Source organism: Ramularia collo-cygni (genome assembly GCF_900074925.1).
Source record: "Ramularia collo-cygni strain URUG2 genome assembly, contig: RCC_scaffold10, whole genome shotgun sequence".
Classification (NCBI taxonomy): domain Eukaryota; kingdom Fungi; phylum Ascomycota; class Dothideomycetes; order Mycosphaerellales; family Mycosphaerellaceae; genus Ramularia; species Ramularia collo-cygni.
The window spans coordinates 771,155-789,370 of record NW_019716264.1 but is presented as its reverse complement, the minus strand read 5'-3'; the positions used below and the strand labels follow the sequence as shown (position 1 = coordinate 789,370).

Below are 18,216 nucleotides of genomic sequence, written 5' to 3'. Positions count from 1 at the left end.
AGCCGTTAAGAACTTTCTCTATGACATGACTCTATACAAACATATTCTCCACCCATTCTACTGCTAAAATTAACGCCGATCCGGGTATCTCTCGTACAAATCATGCATCGTGTATCCAGCGAGATGCAACGCCCGCTTGCTGTCATTCACATCAGCCCGCCGAGAACCAACTTCCCTAAACCCGCCACCTCCGCTTTCACGGCAGCCCGGGTAGAATCTTCAAACTCCCTCACCACGTTGGCGACTAGTATTTTCCTGATAGCCTTGTCTGCCTTTGCAAATTCCGCTCCCATGGTTGGCGTACAGCTCTCCGGACCAGCAATCAACTCGATGAGCTTCGCGTACGCATCTATCAACGTGTCACACAGCGTGCCCAACGTCACCTGAAAGTCGGGCTCGAAGGGTATATGTGGCGTCAACAGAAACGAGAATTCGTGATTGGTAGGGTTGATTGGCGAGGTCATGTCCTGCGGACTTTCCATCCCACCACTGCCAAAGGAGTTGGAGAATGAGCTTTGCCGGGATGAGGCAGAGCTAGGAATGCCCAACAGATCGGCTTGTCGACCGTCCATGCCTGATGCCGACGAATCGGAAGTCACAGTACTCGAGCGACGACCCTTGGCACCTCTGTGGCCAAGGCCCATGCTGGACTTGAACATATTACCCATGCGGCCTTTGGAGAGGGTGTTGCCACTCGCGTCGAAGCCGGAGAGATTTTGAAAGGTCTCGAACTCGGAGAGCAGGGACGAGAGCGCTTTGAGGTACTCCAAGGGCGATGAGGTGTTCATATCTAGGAGTGCAGGGAGACTGTAGCCGAGAATGAAGTAGTTGGTAGCCCTTCTCCCAAGCTTGTGTGGATACAACGATGGAATGGAGGAGAGAGAAGAGGAAGAATAGTGGAATGTGCCAAAGAAGTAGATGTCACCCTCATGTATTCTCCGCATGTAATCGATGGTGGCCATGCGCTTCGCGGATGTCTCTTGGATCTGGTTGTAGATTGAGTTGGAGTTCATGAGACTTGCGGTTGAGAGGGACGGCACCGGCTGTAGCAGAGCGCCATTGCCCGCGCCATGAGAAGAGTGGGCATCTCGTGAGAAGCTGTTCTGTGTTTGAAGTTCTGGCGGTGGTATACGCTTGGAGCCAGCCGGCGTACTGCCAGCTGTTGATCCGACCAACATGGGAGGTTGCTGAGATACAGCACTCGCAGGTGAGGAGCGGACGTTGCCTCCTGCGCCGTCAAAAAAGACAGCGGTGTTGATCTTTGGGAGGGCTTCCGTCGAGCGGAACTTGTGCTGGAGTGTCTTTGCCGACAGGGAAATCTTCCTCCGCAGCGGCGGTGGTTGCGTGGCCGCGCTATCCAATGGCACTGTGCTGCTTTCCTCATGCAAATGCAAATTCCCCTCTCCTGAACTTGGGCGTGGACTGGCCGTTCGCAATGGGCTTCGCACCACTCTGGCGCCAAATGAGCTGCCGGTGCTGGGACTCGTTCGGTGCGATCGCAGACTGACACTCCGCCGCACGTTGGAACCCAGGTCGGTGACGCTGGTTGTCAAGCTCAGTAGACTGCTCTCGCGCCGGTGCTGCCCGTCGTGGCCAAGGCGTGCCTTGCTGTTGCTCCCGCTGTCGGATGTAGAGGTCGTGGTCAGGGATAGCCCGTCGTCGTGAGGGATGGGAAGAGCACTCCTCTTTCCCGTCAGCCGCTCTACCAAGGAGGGCATGGCATTCCCGATTCGGCTGCAACGTCCCGAGCGAAGGGATTTGTCTGGCTGGTGTGGGCGTGTGAAACAGACGTTTCTAGCCAAAGCGAGCGTGAATGCTAGGCGCAATAGGGGAGTACGCCATTCAATGCGGGGAACGCGAGGAGCTTCGATCCGCGATTAGTACCATTGTACCCACACAAGGTTGGCTTAGCTGTCGCGGATATAGATGCACAGTATCAGCATTACTAGGTAGAGGGTCTGCTTGACTTGCATTGACAAAATTCCGTTCGTGTTTGTAGCGTTGCTCATTATTGTATTGTGCGATGCTACCCAAACTTCCAATCAAACACTTCTTACCTTACCTTGTCACAATCACCGACATGGGATATCCATACCTGGCAATTGAGCGTCGCAAATCGTCCCATCGCAGCTGATAGGTTTGCGCTATGAAAGGGAGTGAAGCAAGCCCTTCTTAAGATGTTGTTCGGAAGCATGATTAACTGCTGCTATTGATTTTAGGGTTTGGAAATTCCATCGCGTCAGTCGAAAGGCTCGAGGTCTTGTTCAGTGAGGGTATGTTGGTGTCGACTATTTGACCAACAAATTCGAAGCTTGGTATTGAACACGAATGGTGCGGTGAAATGGACATGTCCGTTCACAGGAAGCTTTCTCGCGTCCATCATGAATCCTCCATGTCATGAATGTCGCCGTCGCGACGCTTGAGGGAAAGCATTGCATCTGGAGGAAGGATACTCTGTCCATCGTCGTCCGCGTATGCACCAAGATGTGTTAGTCAAAGTCTGGGCCTTGTACTATTCGCAGTGCAAGGTTCGTCGTTATGGTGGCTTTAGAACTACCCAGCGCACGGTGGACGCGTTCGCGAGCGTGATGGTTGCAACACCATCGGGTGCAAATGCACGGACTGGAAGAAGACGTCGAGCATCGTCATGCCATCCTCGAGACTCTGCGCAGAAGACGCACCGAGGACCGGCCGTACATGACCTGTCAGATGGCAAAGATTACCGTGTCGCTGGTCATGGTCAGCTCATGATTATTTCACGAGAACTACCGACGCAGCGCAGCGTGGAATGGTGTCGAGCAGTGAACTAGCGGCAATGACGATTTAGCCCGCACCGCCATCTTGGTTTTGGATTTGGCTGTCGTACACATTCATCCACCGAACACACCACGCGATCACACCGTGAAAACTCATCAACTCCGAACAAAGTCTCCACCTCGCACAGCCTACATCTCAACTGTGACAAAAGTGTTGCAAAGAGTCATCTTACCATTCGCCTACAGCCGCTCGCGAGGACCACAGTCCAGACGACTTCTCGCCCGCCCTAGTGCTGTTAGTTAGGCAGTTCTCGCCAGGAAATACCCCACCCGACACCACCGCCCACCTTCAACGCCATTGTCTCGCATCCCACCGCCCTGCGACAACATTCGACCGTGCCGCTCCCTTTCCTGGCGAGCCTAGCTATCAGCAAGCATGGGTCAGACATTGTCGGAGCCCGTCGTGGACAAGGTACGTTGCGCCGGTCATGTCTTGCGCAGCCACAGTCTCTGCGGAGGGATGTGGACGAGTCTGTCCATGCATTTTGTATCACACACCGACATCCACTGATCACACTTCTGCGCCTATAGAAGTCCGACGAGGGCCAGGATGAGCGGGTCGCCTTTGGCGTCAGCGCCATGCAGGGCTGGAGAATCAGCATGGAGGACGCACATGCCGCCATCCTCGACCTACAACCACATGAAGGCAAGGGTGAGAACGGTGACGGTGAGCTCGTGCCTGCGGCTGGAGACGTGAGAATATCCTTCTTTGGCGTCTACGATGGCCACGGCGGCGACAAGGTCGCCCTATACACCGGCGAGCACCTGCACAAGATCATCGCCAAGCAGGAGTCCTTTAAGAAGCTCGACTTTGAGCAGGCTCTCAAGGACGGCTTCCTAGCCATCGACCGCGCCATCCTGAGTGGTATGTATCACCCGCGCACACGTCAATTTCACCACATTTCGCCTGCTGACAAATGTCGTCTGGCAGATCCAAAGTACGAAGAAGAGGTATCTGGATGCACTTCCACAGTGGCTATCATTACGAACAAGAAGATTTACTGTGTATGTAAATCACATCAGAACGCGAAGTTCACAAGCTGATTTGCGCACAGGGTAACGCTGGCGACTCGAGAACCGTCTTGGGTATCAAAGGCCGCGCAAAGCCTCTTTCATTCGATCACAAGCCTCAGAATGAGGGCGAAAAGGCGCGCATTTGTGCTGCTGGCGGGTTCGTTGACTTTGGCCGTGTAAATGGCAACCTTGCGCTCAGCCGAGCCATCGGCGACTTTGAATTCAAGAAGAGCGCCGATCTTCCCCCCGAGCAGCAGATCGTCACCGCATTTCCCGACGTAACGGAGCATGAGTTGGGAGAGGACGACGAATTTCTCGTTGTCGCTTGTGACGGTATGGTCGATTGAGCAAGGACATGACGCAAAAGCTAACGTTGAACCAGGCATCTGGGATTGCCAGTCCTCGCAGGCTGTGGTGGAATTTGTACGAAGAGGAATCGCCGCAAAGCAAGAGCTGCATGCAATCTGTGAGAACATGATGGATAACTGCCTCGCGTCCAACTCAGAAACTGGCGGCGTGGGATGCGACAACATGACCATGGTGGTCATTGCCCTCCTCAACGGCAAGACCAAGGAGGAGTGGTACAAGATGGTCGGCGAGCGAGTAGCAAATGGAGACGGGCCTTGCGCTCCTCCCGAGTACGGCAAGTCTTCACCCGTCTCGTCTCCTCTCGCTGCACGGAAGGAGTCGTCTCCGGAATGGCCGGAATGGCATCGCTGACTCCCTCCCAGCCGAGTTTAGAGGACCTGGCATGCATCACGGCTTTGACGACTCGCCCGACGACTATGACATGGACATGGATCAACGTACACGAATGCTAGGTCGGAGTGGTCGTATTATTCATCTCGGTGACGGTACTGAGATTTTGACAGGCCGCGGTGACGACGACGACGTCGATATGGATGAGCGTGGCGATGCCGAAGAGGACACGGACGACAAGGACCTGGAAGAGCTGCTGCGCAACAAAGACTCCACGCAGAAGCTCAACGGCGAATCGCTCGAGAAGACTGATGCATCGCGGAGTGAACGAGGCGAGACACCGGCACCTTCAAAAGTGGGTGAATCGAAGCAAACCACGGATGAACCCAAGCCAGTGGCAGACTCCACATCAAGCAAGTGACGAGACGATGCTGCCAGCGCGGAGATTCGTGAAACTTGATACCCCTTCGCATCGCACACCACGCCCCACCACCAGCCCGACGAAGGAACGTCTACAATTACTTCTTCAGCACGCCTTTYTTCACCACCCAAATTCTTGTCAGCATAGCAACTCATCGCCGAAAGAACGATTCCAAACCCATAAATCCAACACCAACGATAACAGGACGCATGCGGGTGCACAGAGCTTCTGGGTGCAGTTTTGCGTCATGTCTTGAAGGAATGATATAGCAATATTCTTCTCGCAGGGGGAGGACGAATGCAATACATGAACGATGATGTGAAACTTGTTGTAACAGGTGATGATTTCCTGTGATTCCCACCATCGACATGCCGTGATTCGCAAGGGAAGCGGATAAGTTACCCCGTAGTTGGAGTACTGTGTCGAGTCGTCAACCTGTCCCTTATGACGTTGCTGCATGCGTTGTCGAAAGTTGGTAAACCGATAGCGACGGCATGACAGGTGACATTGGCAGCGTCACTGGGGATGAGAGATAATACATGTAACCGCAATAACCCATCTACAAATACTCTCCATCCAAGATCCATCAACATCTATAGCATCGGCAAACCACGTGCTCATTCGATTGTCGATTGATGCTGCACTCATCCTCCCGGCTCCACATCCCCTTGGCTAGCTTGTGGCCTGGACCCTGCCCTGTTCATTTACCTTAATTGTGCCCGGAAACCTTCAGGTGACGAACACGACACGTCTTCGACCGGGAGCTCGCATACCTTACCTAACTAGCCAGCACGCACCCAGATCGTTTTAGCAAGCGGGCATGCCTCCCAAACGCAATAACAAGCGGCCGGCTTCCGCCATGGCCGATAACGCTGTTGTCAACCCTCACGACGCGTCTGATAATGTCACTTCCAAACGCACTCGCTCCAGCAGCTCGGTCACGGCTGCGACATCGACCAACGGAAAAATGGAGGCAAGTTTCGTGCATTCCTCTTCGCGTCCGGCTCTAATAAGCTCCGCAGGTCAAGACGGGCAGCAAGGTGGAAATGCCCAAGGGTGCGGCAGACGGTGCCGGCGAGCACGGTGAGGCCGGAAATATGAGAATGGAGGCACCACCTCAAGCCGGCGCCGTCGACCCGGCGGGAGGCTACAAGACCAACAAGCCGCCCACCGACCGATCTGTGCGTGTCTACGCCGACGGAGTCTTTGATCTCTTCCATCTGGGCCACATGCGCCAGCTCCAGCAGGCCAAGACGGCCTTTCCCGACACATATYTYWTYKTKRRYGWYACSGSSRMCACYGAGAYCYACACGCGTAAAGGTTTGACGGTCATGTCCGGCAAGGAGCGGGCGGAGTCCCTCCGTCATTGTCGCTGGGTGGATGAAGTGATTGAAGATTGYCCGTGGATCATCGACATGGAATTCCTGAAGAAGCACGACATTGACTTTGTCGCCCATGACGACATTCCATATGGTGCCAGTGAGGGCGACGACATCTACAAACCGATCAAGGAACAGGGCATGTTCCTCGTCACTCAACGGACCGAAGGCGTCAGCACCACCGGTATCATCACCAAGATTGTGCGCGATTACGAGCAGTATGTTGGTCGGCAGTTGAAAAGAGGCACGAGCAGGCAAGAATTGAACATTTCCTGGCTGAAGAAGAATGAGCTGGACATCAAGCGTCATGTCAATGAACTGAGGGATACCATCCGTACGAATTGGACGACAACGGGGCAGGAGGTAGGCAAGGAGTTGAGACAGTTCTGGCAGCCCAGCAGGCCTAACAGTCCTGCACCTTCCTCTGTGAAGGGTGGTGTTGCTGGTAGACTTGGTGTCACCAGCCCCTTGGCGGCAGAAGGGAGCGCCAGGAGCAGCACACCTGGCCGACGGGGTGGAAACATGGACTTTGCGGCTGGGTATGCCATGGGATTGATTGGCGGTGTCAAGGGCTGGATGGAAGGAAGCAAGCGAAGAAATCTCTCGGATAGCAGAGCGCAGAGTCCTGATGATAGCGCAGAGGAACGGAGTCCGATTGACGAGCCTGATGAGAACCGAGGGAGGCAAAGGGCTGGAAAGGGGGACAAGGTATTGGATCAGGTGCACTCTTAGACATGACGGGGGATGGGAATTAATTATGGATGAACTGGGAATAGAATGGGAGCGACATAACAATGGACAGACATTGATTGCATTGCAGAGACCTCCATCCCCAACAGCGAAGCTTTCTTTTGTACGCCGCGTCTGCAGGTCTCGGCTCCAAGTCACCAAATTCGCTCGTCAAAGGATGGCCATTCCCGGGAAACGGGTAGCTGCATTTCTGCGGGCGGCGCCTTGTGTTCGATGATGAGCAAGGCTTGCACCGATCTGCGAGGATGGAGCACGAGCTCTCCACTCTCCACCCAACCAAGACGCCTCTATTCGCCTCATCAGTACACGGGCGGGACTTTGTTTCTTGTATCTCCGCCTTGTCAATGAACGGCCGGCCTCTGGATAGCGGCATTTGGTGCGGCCTGGCTGTCTTTCCCAAAGGCCACGGTCTGTCCATAGCCGCCCGGAAGCCATGGGATGTTGCCGGTCTATTCTGTCTCACCTGGAGTGGTGGTGAGGAACGGAAAGCATGTCAGTCACCGGCGGCTTGCGACGTGAGGCGTGTGTAGTACAACAGTTGTTTGCTGTCTGAAGACGGTACAAGTCAGGGGTGACATTATTCAGACTGCTATTCAGGAATCAGAGGGAGGTTGGTTCAACTTGGTTGTAGGTCGGTTGTATTGGTTGTTTGTTTACATAACAACCTGGTCAACACATCCTGGATATATGGCTTGATGCTGGCAGGTCACAAGTCACACACTCTCACCCCCACCCGTTGTCAAAGGAGGCTACCTTGGTATGGACTTGGAGTCTTTTCATCGTGGTGAGGAACAATCCCCGAAATGAATTTCCCTGCCACCGACTGCTCCATCCTGTTTATCCGCAACAACACAAGGAGACTTGCGTTTTTGATTGTACGTCAATGTTTAAACATGAGTATATTGCACCATGAGAAACGGTAGCTAGACGGGTGGRGACTCTCAGAGGAGGGTAAGCGAGGCGCACAAAACCGTCCTCATCTCATCTCACAGACATGAATCGATGTGCAATACACGGAGTACTTCGTACCCGAATGTTGCAACGATTTCGGGCCGAGATGCACTTTTCCAACCGTGGCTGCTTTTCCTGGAAGTTGCATGCTCATGCCGAAAGTCACTTCAATCTGCCGCCTGCAAGCATCATCTTGCGTGCCGGGTGGAGCTGAAACATTTGCGTCTGTGTCTGTGTCTGCCAGATCTGGCCCGAGTCCGACTCCGCGGTGCTTCTCCTAGACAGCTGCATTACAGCGCATGCAATCCCGGAGGTGACTGCATGACATTCTTGCTTCCTGGAGCGACATCGGAAAAGTCCGTCGGTGGATGATTCACGGGTCGTGTATTGTTGATTGATGTGATAATATACCTACATGGTGTACGCATTCGGCGATGAAGATCCTGGCGGGCAATAGTTGATGCTGCATGGATGGTTTGATATCCGCAACGTGTTCCATAGGCGAGATTACACGGTTATTATTGGAGTGCAGATATACGTATTGGAGGGCTATATAGAGTATAGTGGACGGTAATATCGACCTCTCACAGCCAATCGGCGGACCGCTTTTCGCTAGTCCGACTTGATGCAAGACCAATCTGCACGTCGCTTGACCGTCACATAACCATCCAATTCAATACGACCCTCCCCTCTCTCTCACCCTCACATGCCGCAGTGTAGTGAGTGCTGTGCGTGCTGTAGCAGGACGGCCGTCAGTTTTGTCTCGTCTTGCCTTGCAGTGGAAGCAGCATCGGAGATCTCCTTGCAAATTTCCCAAGACCTCGGTCCATCTGTTCGGTTCAGCATTCAGTCTTACCACGCCACCATCGCTGCAGCATCATCCAGGGACTGGCTGCCGTCGGTCGCGGTCGCGGTCGCCATCCGGGAAAGCGTTGCGTAGCTTCTCTYCTGGTGCGTTGGCGGACCGAGCTTTTGCACACCAACACTTGCAAACCCATCATTCCATTTTATTATTGATCCAGTCTCAGCTTGCAGGGAACCGTTGGAAGATGGCCCCTTATCCCACCAATGTGCCGCCCTGTAACTGGAACCAAACCGGCCATGTATTATGTGCAGCATCCTAGATTCCTCCGCTGCACGCTGACGGGACTGCTTTCCCTTCCTTGCATAGGCGCGTGGTCCATTTCCTGCCAGAAGTGCAGTCAGTCTCGTCGTCGCCGCTCTTCACACTTGCACTCGCACCATCCAACCTACACTTTCCTCTTTTACGCTTCCCGTACCATGGATCATTCCCTTCCCTTTGGTATTCTTTTGCCTCTTGCCCGCAAGTGAACCTCACTTGCCGTTGCCCGTTGTCATTCCCCACTACCACGTTCACTGCACTGCACTCCAAACTGCACCTCGATACTTCCCTTCTCCCCCTCTGCCCGTCTCCTTTGTTGTCTCCACCGAAAAAACACCTCACCACCACCACGCTCTGCAGTCTGCACCTTGCACCTTGCACTTTTTTTCGCCAAACGACGCCTGCGTGACAACATCCACCGCCTTGGCTGATTGTGTGCCGTCCGTGGACTGTGAAGCGTCGACGTCCGACTACGACCGCCGGTAAGCCCTTGGCCCCACACCAGCGCACCTGGCGTTCCCGTCTTCGGGTCTGACAGCAGCTGTCGTGAATGCAGACAGCCGGCTTGATTTGAAACATTTGGTACGCGGGATGCTAATCCTTCAAATCAGGTCCTTCAAAACCAAGAGTCTGTACGGCCGGCGTCTGGGGGAATGCGATTTGCTACATTTGAGTGATTAGCAAGCCAGCATCCTACTCTTGTATACACAGCACTTTGTCATCATGCACGAGCAGCCGCCCAACCACGAGTGGAAGGATGCCGAACGCATGCCATGCACTGCTTCCCCGTCGAAGCGGCGGACCATGTCGATTTCCGCCTATACCGGTGCAGGCGCAGGCGCAGTCACGGGGTCCGCCCGTGAAGACGTGACTGTGGCCGAGGCGCAGGTAGGGTCACAGGGACTCACAGCACATGGGATGGCATACTCACCCACCACGGGACACACTCCCATCCCGACTTCACACCAAACAACACACCAAACACCACCCATGAGCCCATTGGACCTCACCGACCAGGAGATCCACACCGAAATCTACCAATATATCAACGAGAACATGGATCCCGTTGGTATGCAGCAAGCGTCATGGTCCTTTCAATACGCGGATGAGAAGCCACCCATCACACCAGACTCACTCGCGGAATTGGACATGCCACGCATCATCAACAACCCAAAACTCCGACACGATGTCAACTTTGATCGGGAGCTTCACTTTCGGCCGAATCTGGACGGATCAAAAGGCAAGCAGAAGGTACAGCAGGCCGATCATTATTGGAAGGCACTCGAGGCGGAGCTCGTCATCCAAGGCTTGGTGCACATGCGCAAGGCACAGGCGCCGGAGAATGAGGCGTATTGGAATCGCATCATGCATGCCTCCTTGATACGACTGCCTCAAATATTCACCGCCATCCGCGACATTCTCAAGACATTGGTGCCCGACTTTGACCAAAAGTCGGTGCAGGAGCGATTGGACGTGGACCACATCATGCAACAGATTCAGAATGGAGTGTGCGATCTGATCGACCTCGGTAATTGGCTGTCAAAGGTGCTGAAGAATCACTGCGCACCCATGCGTGACCCACTCGTCGACAGCATGCAGAAGGAGCTGAAAAGGGGAGCCATGGAGGGCGATTATGCCAAGTTGGTTCGAGGATTGAGGCAGTTGATGACTATACTGGAAGCGATGAAGCTGGACGTGGCCAACCATCAGATTCGACACATGCGGCCACTACTGATTGATGATACCATCAACTTCCAGCGCCGGTACAATGCGCATCGTGTCGCCATTGGTAAGATCAACCCATCAGAAGCTAGAAACTGGCTGCGAGATGAGCTGGACAGCGCCGAGGCCGAAGGTCAGATGGCACCTACGCCTCTACAAGCATTGACTGCGGGACTTCTCCGCGACCTCCTCTACAACGATCCCTCATCGATGTGTCCCCAAACATTCTACCTCGACGCAGATAGACTGAGAGCTCTTCGGGTGGAGCTTCATTCACGCGTRTACCACGCCATCTGTCGCGAGATTCTCCGTGAAGTGTCCAGTCCGGGAGTTGGCCCAACAGATATGACCAAAGCGTATGACGTCCTGCAGCGATCGATCACGGCGATTGTAGGTACCTCGGGAAGGTTTTGCGACAAAAAGGACAACATTGCGGTTGAGATTGTGCGTGTTGCCCTCGTGGTCGAGGGTCGTTACCCACCCTTTGACGCCAACCTCCTCGGCTTGGTGGAGCAGAAGCTGAGCAACTACCTTCGACCGGATTCTAGCGCTTTTAGACAAGGCGCCATGGCACTCTTCGAACGACTTGTGCCCAAACTTCAGACACGCGTCAAGGATAACGCGCGCTTCTCCGCTCTGGATCTGCAGGAGATTCTTGTGCCGAGTGTGGGCAAGCCACCGATGATGTTTGGYCAGCCCATCACAGACGTCGACGAGGATATCGTCCGCCGGTTTGCCCACATCATCATCTTGCATTGGCAAGTATGGGCCGAGCTCGTCTATCTTGCGATCCCGGCCGTCGATCATGAATACGAGAGCTCATCGGATGGAGGGAGTGATGGCAATGGCCTGCTCTCTTCTGCGGGATGCTCCCCTACAATCCCCGTTGCACAAGCATTGTATGCCCCCGGACGAAAGTGGTTGCCGGTTAGTGTCAMCGTTACTGACGTTCCGAGTGGAATACCTACACCTCCGCAGCGACAATCTGATGATTCCACGTCGCCTCCGGATAGTGGGGAGCCAGGGAACGATCGACAATACTCTTGAGCTTTCTTGAGCGTTGATGTTAGACGACTGACCAAGCATGCTTACCACTTTTCACCATTGTACATATGTGGTCTTGCAAGTCAGCTATCTGGAGATGTTTGGCAACAGCGAGAGAGGATGGATAGAGAGAGAGGATACCTTTTGATTGACCGACATGCGGTCCTGCATTACATTGAGCGAAGGCGTTTACAAGCATGTGAAGGGGTTTCCTGTCATGCATCTTTGGGCACAGCGAGCGCTTTGCATTTTCAAGGTTGGGATGGAGTTCATTTATGGGGAGTGGAGCATTTGTTCACAACAATATGGGGTACAGATTGCTAAGGATGGCATCCGGAGGACAAATTGTCGGCATTTCCTCTCTTTGGTTTAGTGAGAGCTTTTGATACCCCGACTGACCGAGGAGTGAATATTTTAATTGACCATATGGACTAATCAACATTTTGAGATGACGGTGTTGATATCATTCAAGTTCATTTTTGGTGGAGCTAGAACTACCCCACCTGTGACGCTGTCTCGATTGGTCTTCTTTCCTGAAGATTGACATTTACTCGTGTACTGTAGTACACCTCACCAACATGCCGACCATTCATCCATTGGCGACGCTGACGCCGTCGTGCAACGCGCGTACCTGGCTCAGCACGCCGCACCCACACCTTCCCATCCTCGCGACAGCATGTTCCGACAAGACGGTCCGCGTCTACTCCCTTACCTCTTTCACTCAGCAATCCACCATTTCCGGCGGTCATAAGCGTAGTATCCGCAGCTGTGCATGGAAGCCCAACAGTCTGGGCGAAAGTGTGCTGGCCACGGGCAGTTTCGACGCGAGTGCCGGGATTTGGAAGAGATGGGAGGAAGGTGCGGGGAGTGGGAAGATGGTTGACGATGATGAAGTCGATTTCACCGGCGGGATGGCGGGTGGAGGGAGAGATGACGACAATGACGAGGAAGACGAGTGGCGGTTGGAGGTCATTCTGGATGGACATGACAGCGAGATCAAAAGCTTGGCCTTTTGTCCTACAGCACCGCTGCTGGCGACTTGCTCAAGGGATAAGAGTGTCTGGGTATGGGAGGAATTGGATGGGGACAACTTCGAGACGGTCGCTGTGCTACAAGATCACGAGGGGGATGTCAAGTGTGTGGCGTGGCATCCCGAGGAGCAGTGTTTGGCGAGTGGGAGCTACGATGATCGGGTGAGGCTGTGGAGGGATGATGGCGATGACTGGGCGTGCTGTGCGCTGATCGATGGGCATCGTGGGACCGTCTGGTGGGTGGAATTCGAGCCGGTGGAAAGACTGGGTATGGTCTGTGGAGGGGAGTTGTCTGAGAAGGAAGTCGCCGAGAGGAAGACCAGTGGGCCACGACTGATGACTTGCTCTGACGACAAGACAATCCGTATATGGAGGAAAAGGCCAAAGGAAAAGGCAGAGGTGCCGCCAACGGGACAGGGACGAGTGCCGAGTATATGGAAACGAGGGGACTTTGAGGAGGACTGGTATCAAGAGGCCATCCTCCCGCAGGTACACGAACGGCCCATTTATGCTGCAAATTGGAGCAAGAAGACGGRGAGAGTGGTGAGCACGGGCAGTGATGGGAAGATTGTTGTTTATGAGGAACGACGGAGGGATGATGTGGAGATGGATGGAGCAGCTGCAACCTCTGCCACGGAATGGGTTGTCATTGCAACGCATGAAAATGGGCACGATGTGTTTGAGATTAATCATGCCGTCTGGGCTCCTCGCGCAGACAAGGGTAAGAGGAGTGAGCACGAGGAGATTATCATCAGCACTGGCGACGACGGAGATGTCAAGGCTTGGACGTTGGATGATTGAGGTTGATGGGAGGTGGACCGACAACATACTGCTGATATTGTTCGGGAGGCGGGCATGTCCAGCGCCGGCTTCGAGAGAACCCTTTAAAGATGGAGGGTACAGTACGGCCAGCCCATGCTGGAAAGGATGCTGCTGGCAAGTTCAAAAGCCTCGGCGGCGGCGACAGCTCGCTTCGATGCAGCGTGATCGTAGAGCCTTGCAAGATCGGAGGCTGTACGAAGCCTTGATGCACCCTGGGCGCTACCTACTGAAACGATCACTGACTTGACCCATCCGCTGAGCGAGAAGCTTCAAACACAAACATACGTCAAGTACAGAAACAGCACAGGGTAATCGTCGCCCTGCCATCCTGTCGCACCAATAAATTCACTCAATCAACAAGAGTTCACTGTCAAGCTCACAACTCACGTAGCACAAGAATCTCAAATCTCCTTCGACTCCCGTAAAATGGCGCACATTTCAAACTTTGCAGGCTTTACGCGATTAAGGGAACCTGTATCGTTGGTGTCAGCACGGCTGTTCGCACTTTCTCGGGCGAAGAAGAATCTGTGGCTGCGAGTTCATACGCAGTGTGAAAGAAGAGGTTGTTGAAACCTTGGAGATGAATGCCGTGGCGAATCCGAAGACTGCGGTCAAGAATATCCTRGATACTCAGGGGTATGTCATCGGTGTCGGGGTGACAATCCAGCGGGACCGATTGATCCTGCAGGTCATCGAGACGAATACGATAATTGACAGCTTGAGGTGAGCCGGCAGACAAGAGTGAGTCTTGATGGGTGTCATGTTGATGACTACGCTGACCATGTCTGTAGCTTCGCTCGCTGCGGATCACCGTACAGGCGCGAGTCAAAAAGTGAGCTTCCTGCGTGGATGCCCATGTACCCCTGGCTCCATTCAACACTGCCATCTTGATATCAAGGATTTGGCTGGCGATAAGGACTAGCAATTTGGATCTGGAAGAAATGGAGGCGGTGGCTAAGGAGATCGACGCTGATAAGAGGCTGCTGATATCCACCACCGGAAGCTACCCCTGGGCAGACTAGAATGATAGATGGCATGGACGAGCCAGCTGAGTGCTGCTGGGGACGGACGCTCATGGCTTCGCTGAGTTATATGCGCTCGCGAGAGTTCTCCATGACACCTTCTACCCGCTTCGAAGGGTTTGCTTGATTTGAAGTTCATTGCGATATCCTTGGGGTAGTCGAACAAGTCGCCATGCAGCGGATCTTAACGATGAATACAACGGACCCTATACTGCACTCAGGAACAACTCGAGCATTCTCGACAAACTGCAGTTCTTCAACATCAATTTCCGCACCTACCGCCCAATTGTTAAGGCTATCTGAGAGTGTCTCATCTCTCGCTTCACCCTTACTACAACGAGCCGTGAAGTTATTAACAATCGATTCGCCGTCACTATGGACAACGAACTCAAATTCTACATGCTGAAAAACACCAAAACGTAAGTCACGTCCTACATGCCCAGTTCTTGCAACGCTCCCTTATCTATATGCTTTAGGATGGGACACCGGGAGTTCGAGAAGCAAATTCTCCCACAGTTGCAGGCAAAATTCCCTGGGCTAAGCGGTGTGAAGGAGGTCTGAAAGCGGAATCACACCTACTCCTCGAAATGTTCCAGGACTTGAGTTTGGCTTGGCCCTGAACAACTGTACACCCTACCCGTCGTGTGAAACAGCACCGACATTTCAGTCGTTGTAGGTAGTATTTCAGAATGACATTTCCATATTCGGCCGTAAGTAAAGGTCCCACAGCGACATTTACATGTGCATGATATTCCAAGCATATCTAAACGACACCGGACTCCATTCGAACCAGAACGGTGACTGTTACATCGACAGCAATGCATCTCTCTCTGGCACGAACATCATACAATTGAACGCTACTGARGCCTCTTACTGGCCTTGCAAACATCGCTTCGGATCGATCCCCTTATTCCTCCTTGATCCAGAAGCGCAACTCGTCCCATCTTGCATCGCCCCGCTCGTCAATAGGCAGGGGAACGAGCATAGGACGGACGCCCCTCTCCACCGAGATGCAGACCTTCGAAGCAGCAGAGCAATGTTGGCATGCCTGGTTGTTTAACGCTGGCGTGGGACGGCCGAAAATCTTGGCCTGACCACATGAGGCGATCCCGGCCTTTCGAGGCTATCATTCAAAGACTGTTTGCCATGGTGTTGCGTTTCGAAGTTTCGAGAGCGATGGCTTCAGTCCTGCTTTGACAACGTCCGAAAGGCTGATTGCGAAGCGTGGTCCACTTGCGTCTGGCTGAAACGCATCGAGTGCGTCTAGGACCTCGGCGTATGTATGTATATACGTCGGGGATGGGAAGCACCGGGGCAGGCTTCGGTTGACCTTGACTTTAGGTCGTCCATTACGCTTCGGTAGTTCACGCACAGTTCGAGCTTCCGGCGCGGGTAGAGTAGGACTCGTGTGTTGTAGCGCTTGTGAATCTCGTTTTTGGGAGCTCGCGGGCGTCGATAGCGTCGATAGAGTCGGGCGCCGTGTTGAGCGGTAGAACTAACATGGTCAAACGATCCCGACGTTGCGTGAGCCTCTGTCGTTGCGCGGGCGTCGACGTCCACCGCCTCGATCTGTTTCAATGGTGAAGCTAGTTCACTCAACGCTTCGTCGGCATGCTCTTAAGAGCTGCGAGGATAGTAGAACACGATCTCTCTGGTCTTTGACATTATTCTCTGCAGGGGAAGTCGAACTAAGTTACCGGAAGGATGGAGCGGAGAAGGAAGGTCCGTGGCCGACCTTGGCGCGCACAACTCAACTTTCACCTCACCTCACCTCACCTCGACGACGCCCGTCTAAAGGGAAACATGGGGCATCACATTCGTACACATGCAATTGGATGAAGCTGGACGATATAAATTTGGTAACTATGTACCGCCAGAAGACCCCACCGAGCAAAACCACCATTGTAGGTACGACCTTGGCGACTATTAGTCGTTTGAGCTAATAGTGGCGAAGGACCCCGTACAGAGGCACAAGTTCGTAGATGAAGGAGAAATGATCCTTGATGTACGAACTTGGCCGCAAGACGTAGATGAAGGAGAAATGATCCTTGATGTACGAACTTGGCCGCAAGACGTAGATGAAGGAGAAATGATCCTTGATGTACGTGTTGGCCGCAATCTTGACGTACGAACTTGGCCGCAAGACGTAGATGAAGGAGAAATTATCCTTGATGTACGTGTTGGGAAATGCAAACCAATCCCACCTCAGCAGAGCTACCTCAACCTGCTCTAGCCAGACTCCTCCCCTCTCCTCCTTCTCGGCCTCCGCCGCCTCCTAGACTCGTTGTTTCGGCTGCCGTCTCCAGCGCCACCCTGACGGCTCTCACGTCCGGACTCTGGATATGGAGGCGGGGGTTCCGAACCGTATGCCTGGCGCCCTCTGGATTGAAGAGTATCGACCAAATCGGCGTTCGTTTCTCTGAGATTGTCATTGTCCTGTATGAGGCGTTCCACCAGGCGATTCGTTGCGGTGACCACGTCCGCATGCTCGAAGGCAGCCTCTCGTTGTCGTTCCACCAAGTTATTCAGCCCGGTGACCACCTCCGCATTCTCGGCGGCCTCGGCCCGCAGGCGTTCCACTAAGCGATTCAGACCGGCGACTACGGCCAAATGATCAGAGGGTGCTCTCGGTGTTTCCAATTCCGTTCCCAGCTGAGGCATTGCCAATGCATGGCCGCCATCACCACCAATTGACGGATTGAACTCGAATGGTGCTTGGTGTCCAAAGTTGCGAGTTCCATTCTGGGCGTTGCCATGGAACTGACCGGGGCCCGCGCCTGGGAGCTGCTGGCCGTTGTAGCCAGTACTTCCATGTTGATGCGGATAACCATGGGCAGCTAGGGGCTGGCGATGAGCCTGGCCAGCGTGGTACTTTTGGTGCCAAGCTGCTTGTGTCGCGTTGATTTCGTTGTGGAGACGGCGCTTCGCGCTGCGTCTCGCGTCGAAAAGCCTCGGATTGTGCTGCGCATGGAATTGCGGCACACCTTCGCCTGGGCCGTGCGGGTACTCGTCTGTTGGCGGATACAACGTGGGGAGCGCATCAAGTCCTTTTGCTTGGCGCCGGTTCCGAAGTATCTCTCGGTACTTGCACTCGTCGTACCAGGAGAGATCTCCTGGGAAACCGATTCTGGGCAGCTCGTGTTTGCCGACCGGTCCGCTCTTGCAGTCGGTTACGTGGTCAGCCTCGCAGTTGTTGCAGCACTCTTCTAGCAACATCTCGCGGCCGGCAAGAATCGCGTTTTCCATGACTCGGGCGAAGTCGCACTGGGACAAATCAGCTGGATTTCCCATTCATGGACACAAGTGCGGCACTCACGTCGCTCTTGTTCTGCTGTGCGCAGGCGTTGCACACGATGCCGTATGGTTTGATCTTCATCACGGCGATTTCACCCACGTCGTGGATGTGGTCGGGGTGAATGTGA

At 53.9% G+C, this 18,216-nt stretch overlaps 7 protein-coding genes; 5 read left to right on the top strand and 2 right to left on the bottom strand.

The window, feature by feature from the left end:
• Nucleotides 1-146: 146 nt before the first annotated feature.
• Nucleotides 147-1,718, bottom strand: RCC_06860 (uncharacterized protein; the record flags this gene model as incomplete). Its single annotated transcript, XM_023772120.1, has 1 exon — nucleotides 147-1,718. The coding sequence occupies one exon, from the start codon at nucleotides 1,716-1,718 to the stop codon at nucleotides 147-149; it is 1,572 nt and encodes a 523-aa protein (XP_023627888.1).
• Nucleotides 1,719-3,192: 1,474 nt separating this feature from the next.
• Nucleotides 3,193-4,950, top strand: RCC_06859 (probable protein phosphatase 2C; the record flags this gene model as incomplete). XM_023772119.1 has 7 exons in its annotated part: nucleotides 3,193-3,228; nucleotides 3,348-3,681; nucleotides 3,748-3,821; nucleotides 3,872-4,163; nucleotides 4,213-4,473; nucleotides 4,562-4,651; nucleotides 4,703-4,950. 7 exons carry the CDS (start codon nucleotides 3,193-3,195, stop codon nucleotides 4,948-4,950), a joined length of 1,335 nt encoding a protein of 444 aa, XP_023627887.1.
• An 820-nt stretch (nucleotides 4,951-5,770) lies between these two features.
• On the top strand, nucleotides 5,771-7,061 carry RCC_06858 (related to choline-phosphate cytidylyltransferase; the record flags this gene model as incomplete). XM_023772118.1 has 2 exons in its annotated part: nucleotides 5,771-5,923; nucleotides 5,973-7,061. 2 exons carry the CDS (start codon nucleotides 5,771-5,773, stop codon nucleotides 7,059-7,061), a joined length of 1,242 nt encoding a protein of 413 aa, XP_023627886.1.
• A 2,815-nt stretch (nucleotides 7,062-9,876) lies between these two features.
• Nucleotides 9,877-11,922, top strand: RCC_06857 (uncharacterized protein; the record flags this gene model as incomplete). The annotated part of the gene is made up of 1 exon (XM_023772117.1): nucleotides 9,877-11,922. The coding sequence occupies one exon, from the start codon at nucleotides 9,877-9,879 to the stop codon at nucleotides 11,920-11,922; it is 2,046 nt and encodes a 681-aa protein (XP_023627885.1).
• Nucleotides 11,923-12,497: 575 nt separating this feature from the next.
• Nucleotides 12,498-13,751, top strand: RCC_06856 (related to Probable cytosolic iron-sulfur protein assembly protein 1; the record flags this gene model as incomplete). Its single annotated transcript, XM_023772116.1, has 1 exon — nucleotides 12,498-13,751. The coding sequence occupies one exon, from the start codon at nucleotides 12,498-12,500 to the stop codon at nucleotides 13,749-13,751; it is 1,254 nt and encodes a 417-aa protein (XP_023627884.1).
• A 1,418-nt stretch (nucleotides 13,752-15,169) lies between these two features.
• Nucleotides 15,170-15,355, top strand: RCC_06855 (uncharacterized protein; the record flags this gene model as incomplete). XM_023772115.1 has 2 exons in its annotated part: nucleotides 15,170-15,213; nucleotides 15,271-15,355. The coding sequence occupies 2 exons, from the start codon at nucleotides 15,170-15,172 to the stop codon at nucleotides 15,353-15,355; spliced, it is 129 nt and encodes a 42-aa protein (XP_023627883.1).
• Nucleotides 15,356-16,733: 1,378 nt separating this feature from the next.
• Nucleotides 16,734-18,170, bottom strand: RCC_06854 (uncharacterized protein; the record flags this gene model as incomplete). XM_023772114.1 has 3 exons in its annotated part: nucleotides 16,734-17,069; nucleotides 17,195-18,058; nucleotides 18,111-18,170. 3 exons carry the CDS (start codon nucleotides 18,168-18,170, stop codon nucleotides 16,734-16,736), a joined length of 1,260 nt encoding a protein of 419 aa, XP_023627882.1.
• Between the last annotated feature and the right edge of the window lie 46 nt (nucleotides 18,171-18,216).